This window comes from Ammospiza nelsoni, chromosome 17 (genome assembly GCF_027579445.1).
Source record: "Ammospiza nelsoni isolate bAmmNel1 chromosome 17, bAmmNel1.pri, whole genome shotgun sequence".
Taxonomy (NCBI): domain Eukaryota; kingdom Metazoa; phylum Chordata; class Aves; order Passeriformes; family Passerellidae; genus Ammospiza; species Ammospiza nelsoni.
The window spans coordinates 3,094,956-3,113,125 of record NC_080649.1 but is presented as its reverse complement, the minus strand read 5'-3'; the positions used below and the strand labels follow the sequence as shown (position 1 = coordinate 3,113,125).

The window sequence follows — 18,170 nt, the reverse complement described above, 5'->3', positions numbered from 1 at the left end:
AAACACCATCCAATTAATGGACTCCGAGCTTTTACAAGGCATTCATTTCCTAATTCCGTGAGGAAAACCTGCACAACTGCTCTCTGCTGCTTTATAAAGGGGAGAAAGTGCAGAGCAAGAGACCAAAACCAGAAGCAACACATTTGCGGGTACTTAACTGAGCACCACGATCAGCAGAATTCACAAGCACTCCCAGAAATTAAACCAGACCCAGCCTTGGGGTCCTGACCACGGAGTAAAACACCTGAAATGTCAGGAACACAACACACAACTTTTGTACCTTCTGAGCCAGTACTATCTCCAGCTCAATATATAAATATTGCCTTGCCTCAGAGTAGCTGCTTGTTATGCAGAAAGGAGTCTGACCTGCTGCTGCAGAACAGTGAAACCTGTGAAAGAAGAAACCTTGGTACAGAAAATCTTGGCAAAGTTGGAGTAGATACAGCCAAGCAACAGTTCAATAGAAACACTGAATTTTTGTCAAACAGCAAAAGGTCTACAACTTCCAAGTTAAAACGAAGCAGATTTCTCAGTTTAAAACTAAAACATATGTTTTGTATCTCCAAAGAGTGGCTGGTATTTACATTCCATCACATACAGGTAGTGTCAGTATTTCAACATAGCAATTTGAATGTTAAGCACTATTTTAAAGGAGGAAAAAAATGTAATTTAACACATTCTCAATCTCAATTTAAAACTGAGATTTGTTTTTTCCAGACAAAACCAGTATTTGACTTCTTTGATATCTTACTGCAATTATATAAGGTATAAAATCAACTTTACAGGAACAAAAGTTTCCAATTGGGGTATATAATAAACAGTACAAAATTAATGTCTGGTTTTCATCAAGTGCTAAGTAGATTGCTCAAAAGCAAGAACATTGTTATTCAAAAAATTGATGGTGTTCTGTGTAAGTTGTAAACTATGTAAACTATTAGTCCATCCCATGGGGCTTAAATGTATCAGTAAAAGAGCTGTAGTTAAACAATCCACATGGAACATTGCCTTAGTGCTCAATATGCAGCTTTGGCTCCGGACTGCTCAACTCAGAGCTGAACTGAAGCTTCCTTGTGAACCACGAGCAGGAAGCTGGCAAGAGAATCACTTCAGTGCCCCAGGAAGCTGCTGATGTTGAGATTAACTTCCAGCAAAATGAAGGGGGGAAAAAATCCCTGTTTTAAAAACATTGAAAATACAAACCAACAAATTTTGCCAGAGTAGTTTTTAGAAGTTCATAAATAAAAGTATAAAAACACTGATGACCACTGTGGTCACAATGTTCAAGAATCCACATTTCTTCATTCATATAGAAACAGTGAATGAAGAATTTTCAATACAGAAATTCCACAGGAAAATTTGGCTTACAGGCTACTATGTACATAGAAGAAACCTCAGAACAATGCAGGGGACCTAACTTATTTCAGTGTAACCAAGACTCATTTTGAATTTCTTTAATAACTGGAAATCTTGTAACAAGCAGTTGTGCAAAATCTATTGCAAAGAATAACACTTACCAAGCACCTCTTCTGGCACTACTAACTTCAGTAACTGCTACCAGGAGAAATTCCAGCAGGTACTGGATGACTTTTCAAGAGGCACAGTCAATATCCCAATTTTTTTTTTTAAGTAAATGAAAAGCATTCTTTCTTTCAAGTAAGGCATCAGCACCATATCACTGCTTTACCACCACATGCCTCAGGTTAGCAAATGCCTCAGAAACTTTCCCTGATTCCCAGCACATCTTGCTGTTTTCCATGCTTGGATTTTAACTGAGGTATGCCGAGTGCTTTTTGGCATGTTTGGATAGAAACATAAAAAGCCTCAAGTCTTGTCATGTAAAGCTTTTCAAAGCCATGGGCCTTGCTGCCAAAGAAACTTTTTCATGCTCTTACAGTTTTTGCCTTCCTTATTCTCAGACCTGCTGTTTGCTTTGCAGTCAGGATGGTAACAAACACATGAGCTGGAGCAGCCCCTTCTGACCTGACCCTGAGTGAGCTCTGACTCCAAAATCAGGGCAGTCAAAGTCCATATTCAGGGAAGAGTTAAGGGAGCACAAAAGCCCGGAGCCACAAGTTCATTTCGTTCTAGGCTACTCAGAGTGGCCAGCCAAAAACTGAACCAGCTGGAATTCATTCCCAAGTACTTCTTTCTTCCCAGAGCTCCCTGGGCTGTCGTTATCAACCTGAGGATAACAAACATATGGATCATCAAGATGGAGTTGGTGCTGGAAAGAAGTGGCAGAGCCTAATGGCCCATAATAAATGAAGTCTTGATCCTAACTTGGATCTTAGTACTGAGGTATAAATGCTTTTAATGTCTTAGGGGGAAAACTGCCCACACTAGATGGAATTAAACATTCCACTGACTTCTCTTCTTGATGGTTTCCCTGTTACCAGCTCTTGCACACATCTATTTTTGTCTTCATTACCATTCCATATTCAAATTATATCTGTCAGATTCCAGGCGATTCAAGAGGCATGTGCAAAAAAAGGGAAAAATGACACCCTGACCATCTAGGTAAAAATTTAAAAAATCATTCAGGCTGATTAAGTGCTGAGCTACAGAATGGAACAATTGCTTTAATTTCCTATACAAAAGCTAAAATAAAGGTAGCAAGTTTAAAAACAGGAAGAGAGAAGAAAAATTGTGTTCACCCAAATTAAATTCTTGGCATCCTTTCTCATTTGGAATCAGGTTTATTAGCTGTTTTACAATATTGTTTTTAACTGGAAATTTTTTCAATCTCCAGTAGCTTGTTTTGTGATTATTCTGCCCGTTATAATCCCTTCCAACATCCGCCCAAGAGGCTACAAATTGCTCTCCACTGTCTTTGTGTCTATTTTTTCACTTGTTCAGAGAACTCAGCTCCAACTCTCTTTGTTTACAAATGAGAAACCCAAGGCAGCCCCAAACACTCATGTTTGTGGAGGGCACTGATGCTAAAAGGTGAGCAGCCACCTGGACACCTGCCAGGGAATCAGCTTGTCTGAGCTTATTAGCCTGGGCCTTATGCCAGCCCTGCTGAGCCTGGGGAGGGACGTGGGGAGGTGACAGCGGTGGCACTGGGGAAGGAGGGGACTGCAAGTGGATGTGCAGGAATAAGGAAGCTGTGGCAGAGGCAAAGGAGAATGGGACAGAAATGAGCCTTGTTCCAAAAAAAGACTGCAATTACAGAGGTATTAATAGCTTTGTGAAGCCAAATTTTTATCATTCATTCACCTACTTTTGTTCTTTTATTAACCCCAGGACTGAATTATTGTTTTCCTCTACAGGACAATTGTCCAGCTGTCACAGGGAAAACATCCCCAAGCAACAAACTTTCCAAGGAATTAGTATGAAAGCTTTTACGCAGAGGAAGAAAATCTCATTTAATAACCAGTTCCATTTAAAAACTACAATGAGAGAATGATGTGTAAGACACTTTTTTTGGTGCTGCCATTATTACAGGATAAGTCTTGTCTACATGAAGCACGTAGACACACTCCTTCCAATCTACCTAATCACCTATTAGTCACACAAGTGGTAAATCCCTGAAAGCACTTTGGCCCAGGCTGTGCAAACGTTGGATGAACTGAATTACATCAGTTCTCATCTGATTTCCTGGCAGAGAGCTGCACGTGACTGCTGCAGTGCCCCAGGCAATGTGGGTCAATCCGCGTGTGCCCCGTGCTGCTCTCGAGGGACAGACACACAGACACACAGCCCTGTGACTCAGGAGCACCGAGGGACACACAGACACACAGCCCTGTGACTCAGGAGCACCAGGCTGGCAGGAAGGAATTAGTGATGCTCTGTGCTGGGGAGTTCACACAGCACTGCCCATCCTCTGGAATGGGATCTCTGAGCACTCCAGAGCTCCCTCAGCAGAATGCTCCTCCAAGATGCTCCAATGATGGAGAAGGCTGTCAGGCACATGGCACAGCAGCCACTAAAAGGAAGCTCCTTCCTTCAGGAGTGATTCATCACCCGTGGTGTTTGGTGTAAACAGATCTCCCAGCCGTGTGTCTGTCAGCTGAGCAGCGGTGAGATGGACAATCCACCACTGCTGGGGGCTGGAGCAGGATTCCACCCAGGCGTGCCCTGGCTGGATGTGGTTAACCAATAACCCCATGGCAGCACCCCCTTCTTCCAAACCTGATCTCCAAAATTAGTACCAAAGTTCAGTGGATCCCTGTTGTATCTGTTTTATCACTCTCTTACACAAGCAAAGCCACCCTCTTCACTTTAGGTATTTTAAGCAAAATGTCTCATTCTTGCATGACCTAAGGGAGGCACCAAACTGGGAACTGAATGGCACCAAACAGGACTCTGTGAAAAGAAGGCTTTTATTCCAAATAAAGCTGTATCAGCCTGTGTTATTCCCTTGTTCTAACCATATAGGCCAGCATCTATTTAAACTGCCAAGCTAATGACTTCAAATTTGATCAATAGTCTCTGTTTATTCAGCCAAGTGCTACTGACAGTCACCAGGGATGAACAACAAAACAAACACACTGGTCAGAGCCAATCCCTGGTTGAGCAAGACAATCCAATCCGTGGTGGCAAACAGCCTTCGATTGGATGGGGGCTGGGGAGGGAGGCCTTGCCCATGGACACAGACACAACCCCTCTCCTCTGTGCCCACACAACATTTATCCACATTATCCTGCTAACAGCCAGCTCGAGAGCTCAGGGAACTCAAGCAGAACTAACATCAGAGTGGCTCCAACTCTTACCGTGTGCCATTGTAGCTATGCTAAAATGTTTTCATTTGTTGTCAGATTAAACATGGCAGGACATTACAACCCTGCTGTGACTTCCCTCCTTGTCACCTTATCCACTACAGAAGGAAATTTCCTTTGGAGAAGCTTCAAGAAAGACTGGAATCATCTTCTTGAAAGAAGGACAAAAAAGTCCTTGACTGAATCTCCAGCCAAAGGATGCTAGGAATGTTTTAGTTACAGACTGGCTGCAGAGAACAAAATAAAAATAGAGTTTAGAATGAAAACAGATAAGTAGAGCATGCGTAGCATTCTAGCACAGATTTTTCTTTCAAAACAAATAAACATTTTCATTGCAAAATCAGTTTCCCAACAGTGGCTTAACAATATATGTGGACCTTCCTCCCATTGGCAATTTTTATTAACAACTTGCAAGCTCCTCACTAAAGAAACCTCCCTTTCAAATCCCAAGTGACTCTGCAGTCACAAAGACTGGGATCTGGGTGAAAATGTTTTAGTGCATTATTCCAACCAGGATGTTCGGTCACAATTTTTTCAACATTATACATTCATCACTCTGCCTTTCAACAGCACCTGTTTGCCATTTTCCTTGTACAAAATGTCAGTGTCCATTACATCAATAAATTACAATCCCACTACTGCTCTGAGATACTTTGATCAAAGGTATTACATAAAGAAACTGGAGCTTGAAGGAAAAAATATGATGCCTCTTCCTATACAATCTTAATATTCAGATATTCAGACACAGGATTTTATACAAGTGACACCAGGCTGGTTCCAGGACCCTGCAAAAAAAAATATGAAGAAAGTTCTCTTGAACAAAAAGTTCTTTATCAAACTACTACTATATTAGCACATTCAAAGCCCAGAACTTAATAACTAAAAAACCCAGTACATGAGGATAGCTGGTTCACTCAAAGCCTAAGACGTTTGCTTTCCAGTTGAAATTGATTAAATAGATTGAATACATTACATTTCGCATGGCTGGTTAACAGTGCTAATATTCCAGACAAAATGAAATGCTGTATGAGGAAAATTCTCACTAGGGCTACCTCCCCCTGGATATATTCCTTGCTCTCACAGTAATTTAGTATAACTGAGCCCTAACAATTTCACTGAACAGGATTACAAAAACAGCTCTTCACAGTTCATGGCACAGAAGCTCCCAGAAATATTTATTTCTTCACTACCTTCTCCATACAGGGAAGGCACTTGAAAAACAGGCTGACACTTGCTTTGTGAGAATCATAAAATAATATAGTGTTGGTTGCTTTGTTTTTATGAAGAAGGTGCTTCTTGTTTATCAAATAGTCAAGATATTAAAAGGCAACCTTTTATTTGCATTCATATCACAGAGGACTTGCACACCTCAGAATCAGATATTGTCCAAGCACTGAATGACAAACTGCTGATAAACCCAAAAGAGAGCAAATTTTAATAAAAAATTTCCACGAGAGAAAAACCTTTAAACACCATTTCACTCCTTACTCCAATAAGCTATGTGGCACTAATTTGAAGTGATAGTGCTGTTCTTTTAATTAAAAAATGCCAGTAGGAGGTTGATGCAGTGGCTGCTGCTGGAAGCGACGTGCTCGCAGGGCGCAGCTGAGGCTTTGTGTGAGGAATTAAGGCACAGTTTCAGCTGGGTGAAAAGGCAAAACAAAACCCCTAAATCCAAACAAACATATAGGGAGTATTATTACAGGTGCTTGATCAAGTCATCTGGGTGCTTGTCTCAGAGAGTGTTAAATTCTGGGGGGGGAAAAACCCAGCAAAACCCCCAAACTCTCAGCATAGTTCATAAATATTGGTTTACCTATAGGTGTGTGGGACTTAATTCAAGGATGTCCCTCCCCTTCCTACCTCAGAGCTCCTCTCACTTTCCCAGGTTGCTCCTTCCACAGGGCTGGGACCAGGACCACTCTGCCAGACCATGGGAGGGTGGATTTGCTCTCCCAAGCTCCTCATCTCCATGAATCTTGAGCCCTGGTCTGCTTAACGGCTCTGCCTTTATCAAATTTGACTGAAGCCAGATGAAAAACCAAAAATTAGTTAGAGGAGAATGACAGGTGAGATCCCTTTTCAGCCTGGTAATTTTTCAGTCTGGAAAAAAAGATTAAGCTTGTCCTGTAAGTTTATCCATCAGCCTGATGGTCAAATAAGGCAGCACTTTGTCCTGAAAAGTGTAGACAGCTTCCACATTCCAGATCTCACTGCTGATTTGTGAAACACCAAAAGGCTAAAAAACTGATTAATCTACAAGAAATCCTCACAGAAATATTTGCTGGATATTTTCCCCCTCGCTCTTGCAACATCTTAATTCCAACAGCCCAGAGGAGGCCAGCAACCACATCCAGGGCATGAAAGAAGAGCTCTACACTGGCATCTGGGAGTGATGACAATCCTGAAAACCAGTGGCTGCTCCTCCTGATACAGCCTCCCCGGTGAAGGAACATCCCAGAAACAAGCAGGACATTCTGCCTTTACTTGGCATATGGAGCAGCAGAGAAGTCAGTTTATCCCCAAGCTTCTGGTATATTTACTCACCACTCCTACAATGACTATTTCAATCACGTTTACACTACCAGCATCATCTCAAACATCACAGATAAATCTGTTTTCTTCGGCTGTTTCAAAGTCTGTTCTCTCTCTGCACACTTGCAGGATTTACATCCTAAGGCAATGAGAAAAAAACCTGTTACTACTTTCCAACTGGGCTTTATTTTCTTTCCCCCCCACCCCTTTCTATCAAAAATAGCTCTCATCTACATTCTAGTTCAATTTGGAAGTAGCACATGCAGACTTGATAAGCATCCTGCAAAGGAAATGCCTTGAATTGCAGACTACTTACAACATATTTTCCCAAGCAACTTTTTATAAATCCCATTTGATGGCTGGTTTGCTAATTTCTATTGAAGCTTATCAAAACATTATTTGTAACAAGTCAAATTACTTCTTTGATTGCACAAATAAAAAAAAAAATTACAAAAGAAATGACTGTGACTAGAGGTCCAAGCCAAGCTGCTGGGTTATACTGAAGTGTCATTTATCCTGCTACCAGACAGACCTGGAACTCCAAGGAGGTATTTAATTTTAAACTGAAGAAGATAACACAGAAAAGTACCTATGTACATGTTTCTTCTGTTTGCCAAAGTCTCCTTCTAGAGGTGGTGACAGCACAATTATTTGAGCTGATACCATCACCCTCAGACCAGTGTCAGGCTGCCCGGCTGTCTCACAATAAATGAGCAGACACATTAATTAATAAATCTTGAAAGAAGTCTATTATCATTAAATTCCTTAAAATTCTTGGAAAGAAGGAATAAAAGATATAGGTTCCTATTATGGCATGTTAGCTGTACACATAGCATACTATTTTTAGTTAATTATTGCCTAATATGTAGAAGTCACTCTTATAAAGAGCCAGAGAGTTATTCCTACACCCTGGGCTTTTCCAGAGGTAAATTTAATGTTGGATTATTAAATGAATGATGTGATCTCTGGGAAAAGATGCAGAGATTTAAATCTGAGGGTGGTTACATCACAGAACTTGGTTATATCACACACTTACCAAGTTGTATAAAGTCATTAAAGCCCGAGTTCAGCACTGAAGCCCTTCTCTGACTCCAGAACATTCAGAGGCTGATGGACCATGCTGAGTTTCACAGCTGAACCACTCTCTGGCACCTTCTGGCTTCCCTAACTTCACTTCTGCCTTTTAACCTCATCTCACCTTATTTCACCACTCATCTGTGCAAGGGGGACCTCAGCAGAAGTATTCTCACTGTGGTTAAAAACAATTTCAGGGCTGGGTTAAATGCGTCAGCCGACCACAGCACAAAACGTTTTACGTAAGGGATGGCTGGGAGATGAAAAATCAGATACACAGCAATTCCCTGCCAATTCCAAAACCCACAACATTTCAGGCATTTTTTTTTTCACTAAGCCATTTCTGCTCTCTCTGATCTGCTCAGTAGGGTATTTACAGACACATGAGATATGAACATGCCCACTGCAGCACTTAATGTGGCCATTACCTGTCTGCAGATGTTTTTAAGAAAGAAATATGAGAGACATTGCTCGGAATTCCTTGGAATATAAAGCACTGAAGTAAGTATCACTTCAAGAGCCCAGAAAATTCACCCAATTTCTCTTTCAAAGGCTGACATCAGACCTTTAGCTTATGCTCACCCACTCAACTGCTAACCCAAAGCTTACCAAATGTAATGCACTCTCTCCCCATTAACATTAAAGGAGCAACAAAGAGGTATCTGCTAATTAGACTTACACTTGTAAAATATGATATTTTCATTCTGAATTAAAGTGAAGTTCCCACATGCTTGTAAAAATGTCTGCACATGGGAAAGGAACCGAAACACATCAGCTAAAAGGACAAAGAACACAGATTCCCTGGGAAATGCATCAATCACTGCAAGTGTGAATCAAATTGAAATCCTTCATTTTTCTAAATTCTGCATTTATGTAGCCAAAAAAAAATTTGTTAAAGCAACAGTACAATCCATATACTCAGTTCATCTTTCTGGAGTTTTGGAGTATTTTTTTTCCTTTTGCTCTTCAGGAAAACAGAGCACATGTATTTCTAAAGATATTTCCTTTCCAATAAACTTTTCAGGTCGCATGCCTCATGTACTAAAGAATGTGCAATCACTGACCACAGGGATTGAATTTTCTGCCACAATGTCCAGGTGGCTTTGTGGGTGCAACACAGCCCAAACCTGGCACATGAAGAGGAAAGGTCAGGGCCATGAAAAAAGAAAGTCCAGACTGATGTGAGGAGTTATTTTCCAGTATAAATAAGAAAGGCAACTATCTTCAGTGTTTTAACCTTTATTTTCAGGAGAAAAATACAAGGGGAGCTTTTAATATTGTCCTGAAAACATCAGGAAGACAAATTGGAAGCCCAGAATTTAACACATGCAAATTTAATTTGCAATGAAAATAAGATATGGAAACTTTAAATTGATAAATACATAATAATTTTATTTTAGTCATTATTAGAGGAAATAGGCAGATATTTAAGGAAGACAAAACTGTAAACATACTCAAAGGTCAACAAAAAATTTTTTTTTCCTAATTCACTCATCCAAAATGCCATTTTACTCCAAATAATGAAATGCAGCTACAAAGATCTCAGCAACTTGAGAAAAAAAGACTGAATCATACCAAAAATATTTCTTTTCCTGCTACTGGTTACCTATGAAAGCAAAACCTCCTGCCGGAGAAGGATAATAGCAGGTTAGCTATGAAAGCAAAAGAAATTTTATTTTCTTCAGCAGACCTTCATAATGAGTTGGGAAAGAAACATCCACCATTCAAAAACCCAACCACGGGTAAATTGCCCATTGGTGAGGACATCCAGGGACAGCCAGCACTCCTGGAGTACAAGAGGCAGTGCAGGGCCAACAACCCTTGGAGTCAATGGCTGGTTTAACACTGCCCCTGCTCCTAAACTGCTGCGGGGGCTCAGCAGCCAGGACCCCAAGTGTAACACGGGAAGCTGGCACAAAGTCCAACCCCACAGGATTTCCCATCATTTCTTACAGTTTAGGATTATGGGCTTAACCCATTTGAGCAGCTCCATCACACAGGGGCCGAGGCAGGGCCAGGCTGCTGTGCCAAGGACAATTCTCTCCAGCTGTGGCGAGGTGAGCACAGCTGGAACAGCTGCCCGCAGCATGGCCAGCTCACTGCAGGGATTGTCCATTATTTTTCCATTACTCCCAAACAATAATGGATTGTTTTACCCACAAACAAACCTTCCATTTAAATACTTTCTGTTAAATTGTATTAGTATGCAGAATAGTGCCCATATCCTCCAAAAAAAAACCCAGGGAAGAGGATTTTTCCGGGGGAGGGGAAGACAGGGAAAGCAGGCTCTGCCAGCTTTATCTGTCTATGCTGGGAATTGGGTAGCCTTGGGGATTTTTGCCTGCTGTGCTTAGTGTCCCTGACAACAAGCCAGTTCGAATTTTGGCCTTTAACTTGACATAAATGACTTACTGAAGAGGAAGGCATCAAGCTATTACAGCCCTGTGGAGAGATTCTCTCTGAAACAGCATGGATGCTTACTCTGCCAATTCAACTAGAGCATCATCAGATTTATCATCCTACACCCCCAAATATTCACCATGTAGCTGTCAGTTCATAAAAGAGTATGACAAAGAAAAAGTTCCATCATTTCTGCTATGTTCTCCAATTATATTTTATGACTTTCCCAGACATGGAAAACTGTAAAATATCCCCAGGGATCCCCTCTCATAAATTACTGCATTTCCCCTTAAACACGTGTGAAACAAAGTGTAAAAACATGTAGCATCTTAATGCTAATTGACCTACTGCCTCACTTAGCAAACATATATGCAGCTTTCTTCTTTTATTACATTAATACTTACATAAATAATTATAAATTGAGATATACACACTTGCTGCATGGTTTATGAAACCACTAATGTCTCTTCTGATTTTCTCTCCCAAAAACTCCCAACACAAGACTTGCACACACCTGAGCTTTTCAATGTTCAGCAGCTTAGTCTAAACCCTAGAGCTAGACTTACACAGGGAGGCTGAATTTGCACTGCAGCAGCTCAAGTGTGAGCACAGGTTTGTTTCCGCCAGCTCTCTCACGGCAGGTGACAAATTTTTGGCAACGAGGGTCAGCAGACCAGGAAGGAGATAACATCTTGAGTTAGTGCAGCAGAATTGCAGGAACTCACTTGTAAGCACCTGAACCACCACAATGTCAGAGCAGCAGCTTCCTCACCAGCAGCCACAATACAAGTGCTCCATGTCAGCTACCCGCAGGCTTAACTGCAGCCTGCCAACAACGGGAGAGAATGAGAGATGACAGCCAGGTGAAAAAAGCTGCAAGTGGCTCAACTGCAGTGCTGTCCTCACACAAGGATGGTGAAGCATCAAGGACCACAGTAAAACCTCAGTGAAGACATTGCCTAAAAGCTGAGCAGATCCCAACACAAGGGTTGTCAGCCTCGAGACTTGAGGTCGCATTGACTCCTCTGTCGGTACAGGAAAGAGCAAACCATTTGCAGTAACAGTTTATTTCACTCTGCAGGAATAAATCAGCATCTGCTTCCATGAAAAATATCAAAGCTTTCAGTGATATTCCAGACTTTAGTACTTCTCACTTTGACTATTTCCAGAGGAATAATAATAATAGAGAAACGTAACAACAACAACAAAGATTCCATTCCAAACTTAGGGGAAAAGATGGCAGATAGAACATCTCTTCCAGCCTTTTTTAATTTTTTCCTCACTCAAGTCTCACATTAATTGCTGTGCTGGGTACATACCTAAACTTCCCACCCAACTGATTTATCCACATCTCATCCAAACCATTCTGCTCTATCCCGCTGCCTCCACCAAGACAGCCCAAACCAACGCGACAGTGAGCAGTCGACTCAAGAACCATAAATAGCAGCAAGTAATCCAACCAGATTAATCCAGCTCTAGGCATGGCAACTGGACTGGCTTCAAGGTGGGCAGTAATCCAGGTAAACCTCCAAAAACCACACACATGGATGGTATTTCCATGATGTGACCTGTCAAGCAAGCCTCCAGCCAGCTCAGGAAAAACTGAGGGGGCTCGCTGATCTTTATTTACAGTGGCAATTTTAGCAGCCTTGGAGCTGCTGGCAGTAAAGTTCCTCTACCCAGCACACAGAAAATCGTGGTATAAGAGCAACCTCCTCACTGAGAAATTCAGCACTGCTTGTATTTCCCTGGAACCGATGATTAATTTTGAAACACAAACAGAAAGGATGATGCTACAAAATCTTAGAAATGTGATAAAGCTGTTTCAAGAAATGGATGAGAAAACTGTTCTTAGACTGGTGGGCAGTGTGGAATAAAAAAGAAATCATGAACTGCACAACTACATCCCAAATTGCATTTCTTTATATGAAGACATTCAATTTGACAAAAGAAAGTTTCAAGTCAGAAATAAAGTAGTTATTGTTTCTACTTTCCCCGCCTGAGGGGGATATTCAAACAAACTCCTTTTGGTGATTTAACTTCCACCAGGACAATGGTGCTGGCACAGCTTTGACTTACTGGGAGAAGTAAGAAAGGAGACTTGCTCCCCATAGCCTGCCCAGAGCAAAGGGCTGCTCTTTGGATTCCCACTTTGGCAGCCCAAAAATGTCAGCTGGCCAACTGCAAAGGCCATGCTCTCCACTTCCTCCCGCGAAAGCAAAATTTTATTTTCCTTCATGTCCTCAGAGTTACATGGCCCAAGCCTCTCTGCCATTCCTATCCACAGGGCTCTGAACAGCCAGGAATTTACCTTCACAAAAACACTGCTGCTGCTTCCCAAGGCAAATGGGGAAGGGAGGCAGAGGGGGATAAGTGCCTCGCTCAGCACCACACAGGAAACGTGCGGCCGAGCTCCAATGGCAGCCGGGCCCCGCTCCCAGCAGGCTGGGGAACAGAAAATCCTCACCAGAAAAGAATGAAACATGGATTTCTACACACTCCCAGATTGCTACACTCAATAAATTTGGAGCTACCCAACTGCTGCTTCCCACCGTGTCCCCCCTGGCACAAGGCTGGCTCAATATTAAATACCTGCTGCCAGGGAGGCTGGGATGAGCAGCCAGCTCTTGCTGCACTCCTGCCCCAGAGCTCCTCACCTGGAACCAGTGCTCCTGATGCCCAACATAAAACTGCATCCCGCCCATGATGTATTCACCATGTGTGATAGAGATATCCCCACACAGATATTCACTGCTCTGAACACAGGACAAAGTGTGCAGGTCACCAATATCAGTGCTGCTATTGATCAGTCAGTTAAGTCTGTGCACTGCTCGATACATTAGCCATGAAAGGGAAGTAAAACATCCTGACATTTGGGACACACTTTAGTCTGTGCCTTTGTAACAACCCTAACTGAACACTGCTCTAATGACAACATAATGTTTTATCTTCTGCTTGAAGTCACTGTATTTTTTTATGGATTCCTGGAATCACAAATGCAGGAAGTCCCAAAGCCACCCATTTACCAGCTACCAGCTGGCCAGACTTGGTGGCTGCGGCTTCCCTGGACGGGCTGACTGCACTGAGCTGGAAGTGTGTGCAGGACACTCATCTGTGTCAGCTCTTCCCCTTTCTGTGCCACTGCCAAGCACAACCACCTTCCCTACAGCAATCAGATTTGTCACCTACAAATCCCCTCTGACTTTCTCACCTCACACCTGCTTCATCATCATCTTCCTCACTCCTCCCTGATGCTTCTGACACTGCACTTTCTTACCCTTCACACTTGGGAGGATTCTCACCTACACCTGCCTTCCACAAGCAGCAAACCTCCCCAGGCCAGGTATTCCAAGGAGGAATTGAGGACTCTGAACCACAGTGAAGGGAGGTGCTTGGAGAAGATTATTTGGATCCTCCAGTTACACCAGCTCTGGTGTCTCTGCTAAAGAAACTGTTTTGCCATCAGTCCTCAGCACAGCTATCTGACTGTGTATGTGAGATCCAGCTAGGAAGTGATCCTTACAGTTTAATTCCCTCAGTTCCACAACGGCCCCAGAAGCCAGCCAGCTTTTAACACCTCAGCTGAGACCCTGCTGAAACAGCCAGAACCAATGAACCCAGAACCCAACTTGCAGCTTTTTTGGTGAAGTTCCATGTTTAGTCCATTTCTTCATGGCCTTTCCAGTTCCATGTGCAATCTCTGCCTACAAGGTACCTGGATGAGGGTGTCTGCCATAGCCAGCACCATGAGACTGCAGATTCCACCAGTGCCTGTGGCTGGTACAAGTGTGAGCACGGCGTGTGTGAGCCCTGGAGGTGATGAACCCTTCAGAACCTCCCCAGGGAGCAGCAGCAAACAAAGGTTCCAGGGAAGCACAAGGGTAAAAAAGGGACACGTGCTCCATGAAGGTTCCTGGCCTGTGGATTGTGCTCCTCCTTGACCCAGCAGACCCTGAGCATATTTGGCAAGGACATGCACTCACAGGATCACTTCATTTTCCATCCTTGTGCTGGCAATTCCCCCACTGCTGCTCTGCCCTGATGACAGCTCAGATAGGGAGAGATCACGGATGTAACAGGAAGTTTTCTCTTACTCTGCCTAGAACTGTTCCAAGGGACAAGAGACAAGGCCAGAGTATCTCTGGCTCTTGCATCACCCACTGGGGTAAAGGCTTCAGTGGAAAGGAGAAACTGAGATATGACAGGAGATTAGCATATTTGAGATCCACAGGCCACAAAGTCATTTTAACCTGTCATGCAACTCAGTGTTACATTGAGGATTTCAGTATTTCTGCACAGGGTGCATTATTTGCCATTTTACTCCATTACAATTTGCATCAGGCTAGGACTGACATTCTGTATAAGCTGAGAGATCACTTCTGCTAATCATCAGCAGATTGAGAACTTTTGCTTATATTCACATAAATAATCCCAACACTCTGCTACCACAAATACCTTTACAACAGATGAGGAAAAAATTAATTCTTTAGAAAAATCCCAGGAGGTTCAACCACTGCTCCCTTGCCATTCACCCAGTGACACTCCCAGGCACACTAAGTGGTATTTACACTGCTATTTTCAGTACTGCAAAACTTCAATGGTGCCTGATCACAGGAAACACAATGCAGGTAGTAAATCATAACAAACCAGGTCCCCTGTCTTGGTTTAAATGCGTTCAAACCTCCCAAGAGCCAAGGAGATGAGAAAACAACAGCCAGGCTGGCTGCAGCTATGTGAAACAGGTAAGTCAGCACCCAGTCCCAGCCAAGAACTCAGCATTGCCCAACGATTCCAGAGCTAAACCTCTCCCAGAGCAATTTATTTGTTGATTAAATGCAGCAGTTTTTGTCACAGCACCCAGGTTTCCTGCTTGTAAAAACAGAAGATGGGTTTGAGCAAGCAGGAGATTTCTTCAATACAGTTAAAAAATGGGGAGTAATAAAAAATAAATCTACCAAGTTGCTCAATAAACTGAAACTTCAGTCTGCTCCAGGAAACATTCCCAGCTCAGAGAGAAGACTAGTGTATGCTAAAAGTAAAAAAGCATTTTGCTGCAGCATTCAGCCTTTAAAATTAAACCAAACAGCTTCTCTCTGTTATTTAAATGATCTCCTCCAGCTCAGAAGGGCTATGACCATGGCCTAAGTTACTTAACTCACATTTTTATTGACTGACTTGCATAAAAATAAGCCACATTAAGGACTGAGCTGACATTTGGTATACATCACCACAAAACTCATTTCAGATCAAACATCATTCATACAACCTAAAAATATTTCCAGCCTTCTCCCATCCAAGAAAAGGATTTTCAGATTTACATTATCCTCACAAACTTTGGTCTTCTGAAGCACAAGCAGTGCAGAATCAAAGGATTAAAAGAACACCAGGACTTTTATTTTTTGATGATCTGCCTCTGAGTGCCAGGAGCAAGTTAACCTGTAACTGCAGCTTCACCAGCACCATTTTCTCATTATTTGCCAATGTTTTGTGCACCCACACAGGGAAGATTCCTCTCCAGGGATCAATTCTGGTCACCCAGAGCTGCATTGAGGCTTCTCCAGCCCAAGCGACCTCCAAGCACCCACTTGTTGCCTTTGAAAGAACGGATTGGACCTTATTTTTTAATAATTCACACAGCAGTCTCCACAAGCAGGAACTGTGTCTCTTCCCATTAAAGAAGCAGGCTCGGCATCGAGCAGAGCAGCTTCCAAAAGGCTTAATCCAAATCTTGCAGGGTCCAACATAAATTGGTTTCTCCACCCATGAACCCTCCAGAGGCCTTGCACAGAGGCAGGACAGACACAGCTCTGGGTGTCACCCCCTGCACAGGGAACGAACTTCCAAAGTTGAATGCCAGGATGTGCCAGGTGAGAACAAGTTGAGAGGAAGGAGGGAAAATTTAAAAAACCACGCTAAAAAAAGCCCAGCTAAAAGCAACTAAATGGGTATTTTCTCATTAGCAACTGAGTTATCCTCCTCGGCACACAGGAGGTTGGGGGGGTTGTTAATTAAAGTGAAGTGAGGAAAATTATGAAAGGCTTTGCTGAAAGCCAGTCTGTGGGAGAGGTGGCCCTGGGAATCCTGCTGGGAAAGGTGCAGAGAGACCCCATGGAGGGGTAGCGGGGTCTGGAGGGGTGGAAGGGAGAGCTCAGGGACACCCCATGGGAGAGGGAACCGGGGAACACCCGGGAAAGGGCTGGGAAGGGGCAAAGTGTCACAAGGATGCCCACAGACAAGGAAGGTGCAGAAGAGACCCCAAAAGGGGCTGGGAGGGGGACAGGGGTGTCACAGGGACCCCAACACTGGGAGGGTGCAGAGAGACTCCACAAACTGGCAGAACACAGGGGAGAGTTATCAACAGGGATCCCATATCGGGAAGAGCGCACAAGGGACCCCGGTCAGGGTCAGGGTGCTGGAGGGGGTGGCGAGTGTCACCTTCCACGGGGACAGTGCAGGAAAGCCCCCAGGAAGGAGAAGCGTGCCCTGACCCGCTGGAGAACGAGGGGGACAAATCAGCGACAAACAGCGACAACCGTGACAAACCCCTTCCCCACCCTCCCCACATTTCTGTCACCCCAAAGGGGCTCAGGCACCCCGCGCCGGAGGGGCGGGAAAAAATATAAATATATAAATACACAAAAGCGCAGAGAGGCTCCGCCGGCCACAGCGGGGGAAGCGGAACAGAAAAACGGCGAATAAAAGTTAAGCGAGGCTGGAGCTCGGCCCGGCCGCCCCTCCCCTCACAGCCAGGCCGGGGAGGGGGCGAAGGCGCCGGGGAGGGGAGGGGACCCCGGGCCCAGCCGGGGATGTGCGGCCACACACACACGGTGCCGCCGCCGCCCCGTTACCTGTGAGGCGGATCTTGATGCTGGATCCGTTCCGGCGGGTACCGGGATTCGACATCGCGCCTGGAGGAGGAGGAGGAGGAGAACGAGGAGGAGGCGGCGGCGGCGCCGAGCTCAACCGGCGGCTCCGCGCGGCCCCGCCATGCGAGCCCGCCCGCTCCTCACGATGCCGGGAATGCCCGGGCCCGCGTTCCGGCGGCCGCCGCAGGCTCGGCGCCCTCAGCCCCTTCCCCAGCCGCCGCCTCAGCCTCAGCCGCCGCCGCCACCGACGCGCCCGCCCGGCCCGGCCGCGGAGAACCGTGGCCACGCCCCCGCCACGCCCCCACGCACGGCGGAGGGCGTTGACGTCAGCGCGCAGGGCGGCGTGGCCGCGTCCGGACGCCATGAGGAGAAGGTCGGAGCGGGGAAGGTCGGGGTGTGGCGCATGCGCAGGAAGGGGTAGGGGAGCGCCCCCTGGCGAGGGGAGGGAGTGGGGGCAATGGGGGAACTGGGGAATGGGAATGGAGAAAAAGGATAAGAGAATGGGATAGGGAAACGGGGTGGGATGGGGGGATAGGAATGGGGGAATAGGGGTAAAGGAATAGGATAGGGGAAC

General features: G+C 44.5%; 1 protein-coding gene across 4 annotated transcripts in view; it reads right to left on the bottom strand.

The window, feature by feature from the left end:
* The window catches only part of SMURF1 (SMAD specific E3 ubiquitin protein ligase 1), a 46,063-nt gene extending 28,240 nt beyond the window's left edge, over window positions 1-17,823 (bottom strand). For all 4 annotated transcript variants that reach the window (XM_059484028.1, XM_059484029.1, XM_059484030.1 and 1 more), the window contains exon 1: window positions 17,579-17,823. In XM_059484028.1, the coding sequence (XP_059340011.1) occupies window positions 17,579-17,633 (55 nt within the window). In that variant the 5' untranslated portion in view covers window positions 17,634-17,823. The remainder of the gene's footprint in view (window positions 1-17,578) is intronic.
* Window positions 17,824-18,170: the final 347 nt, after the last annotated feature.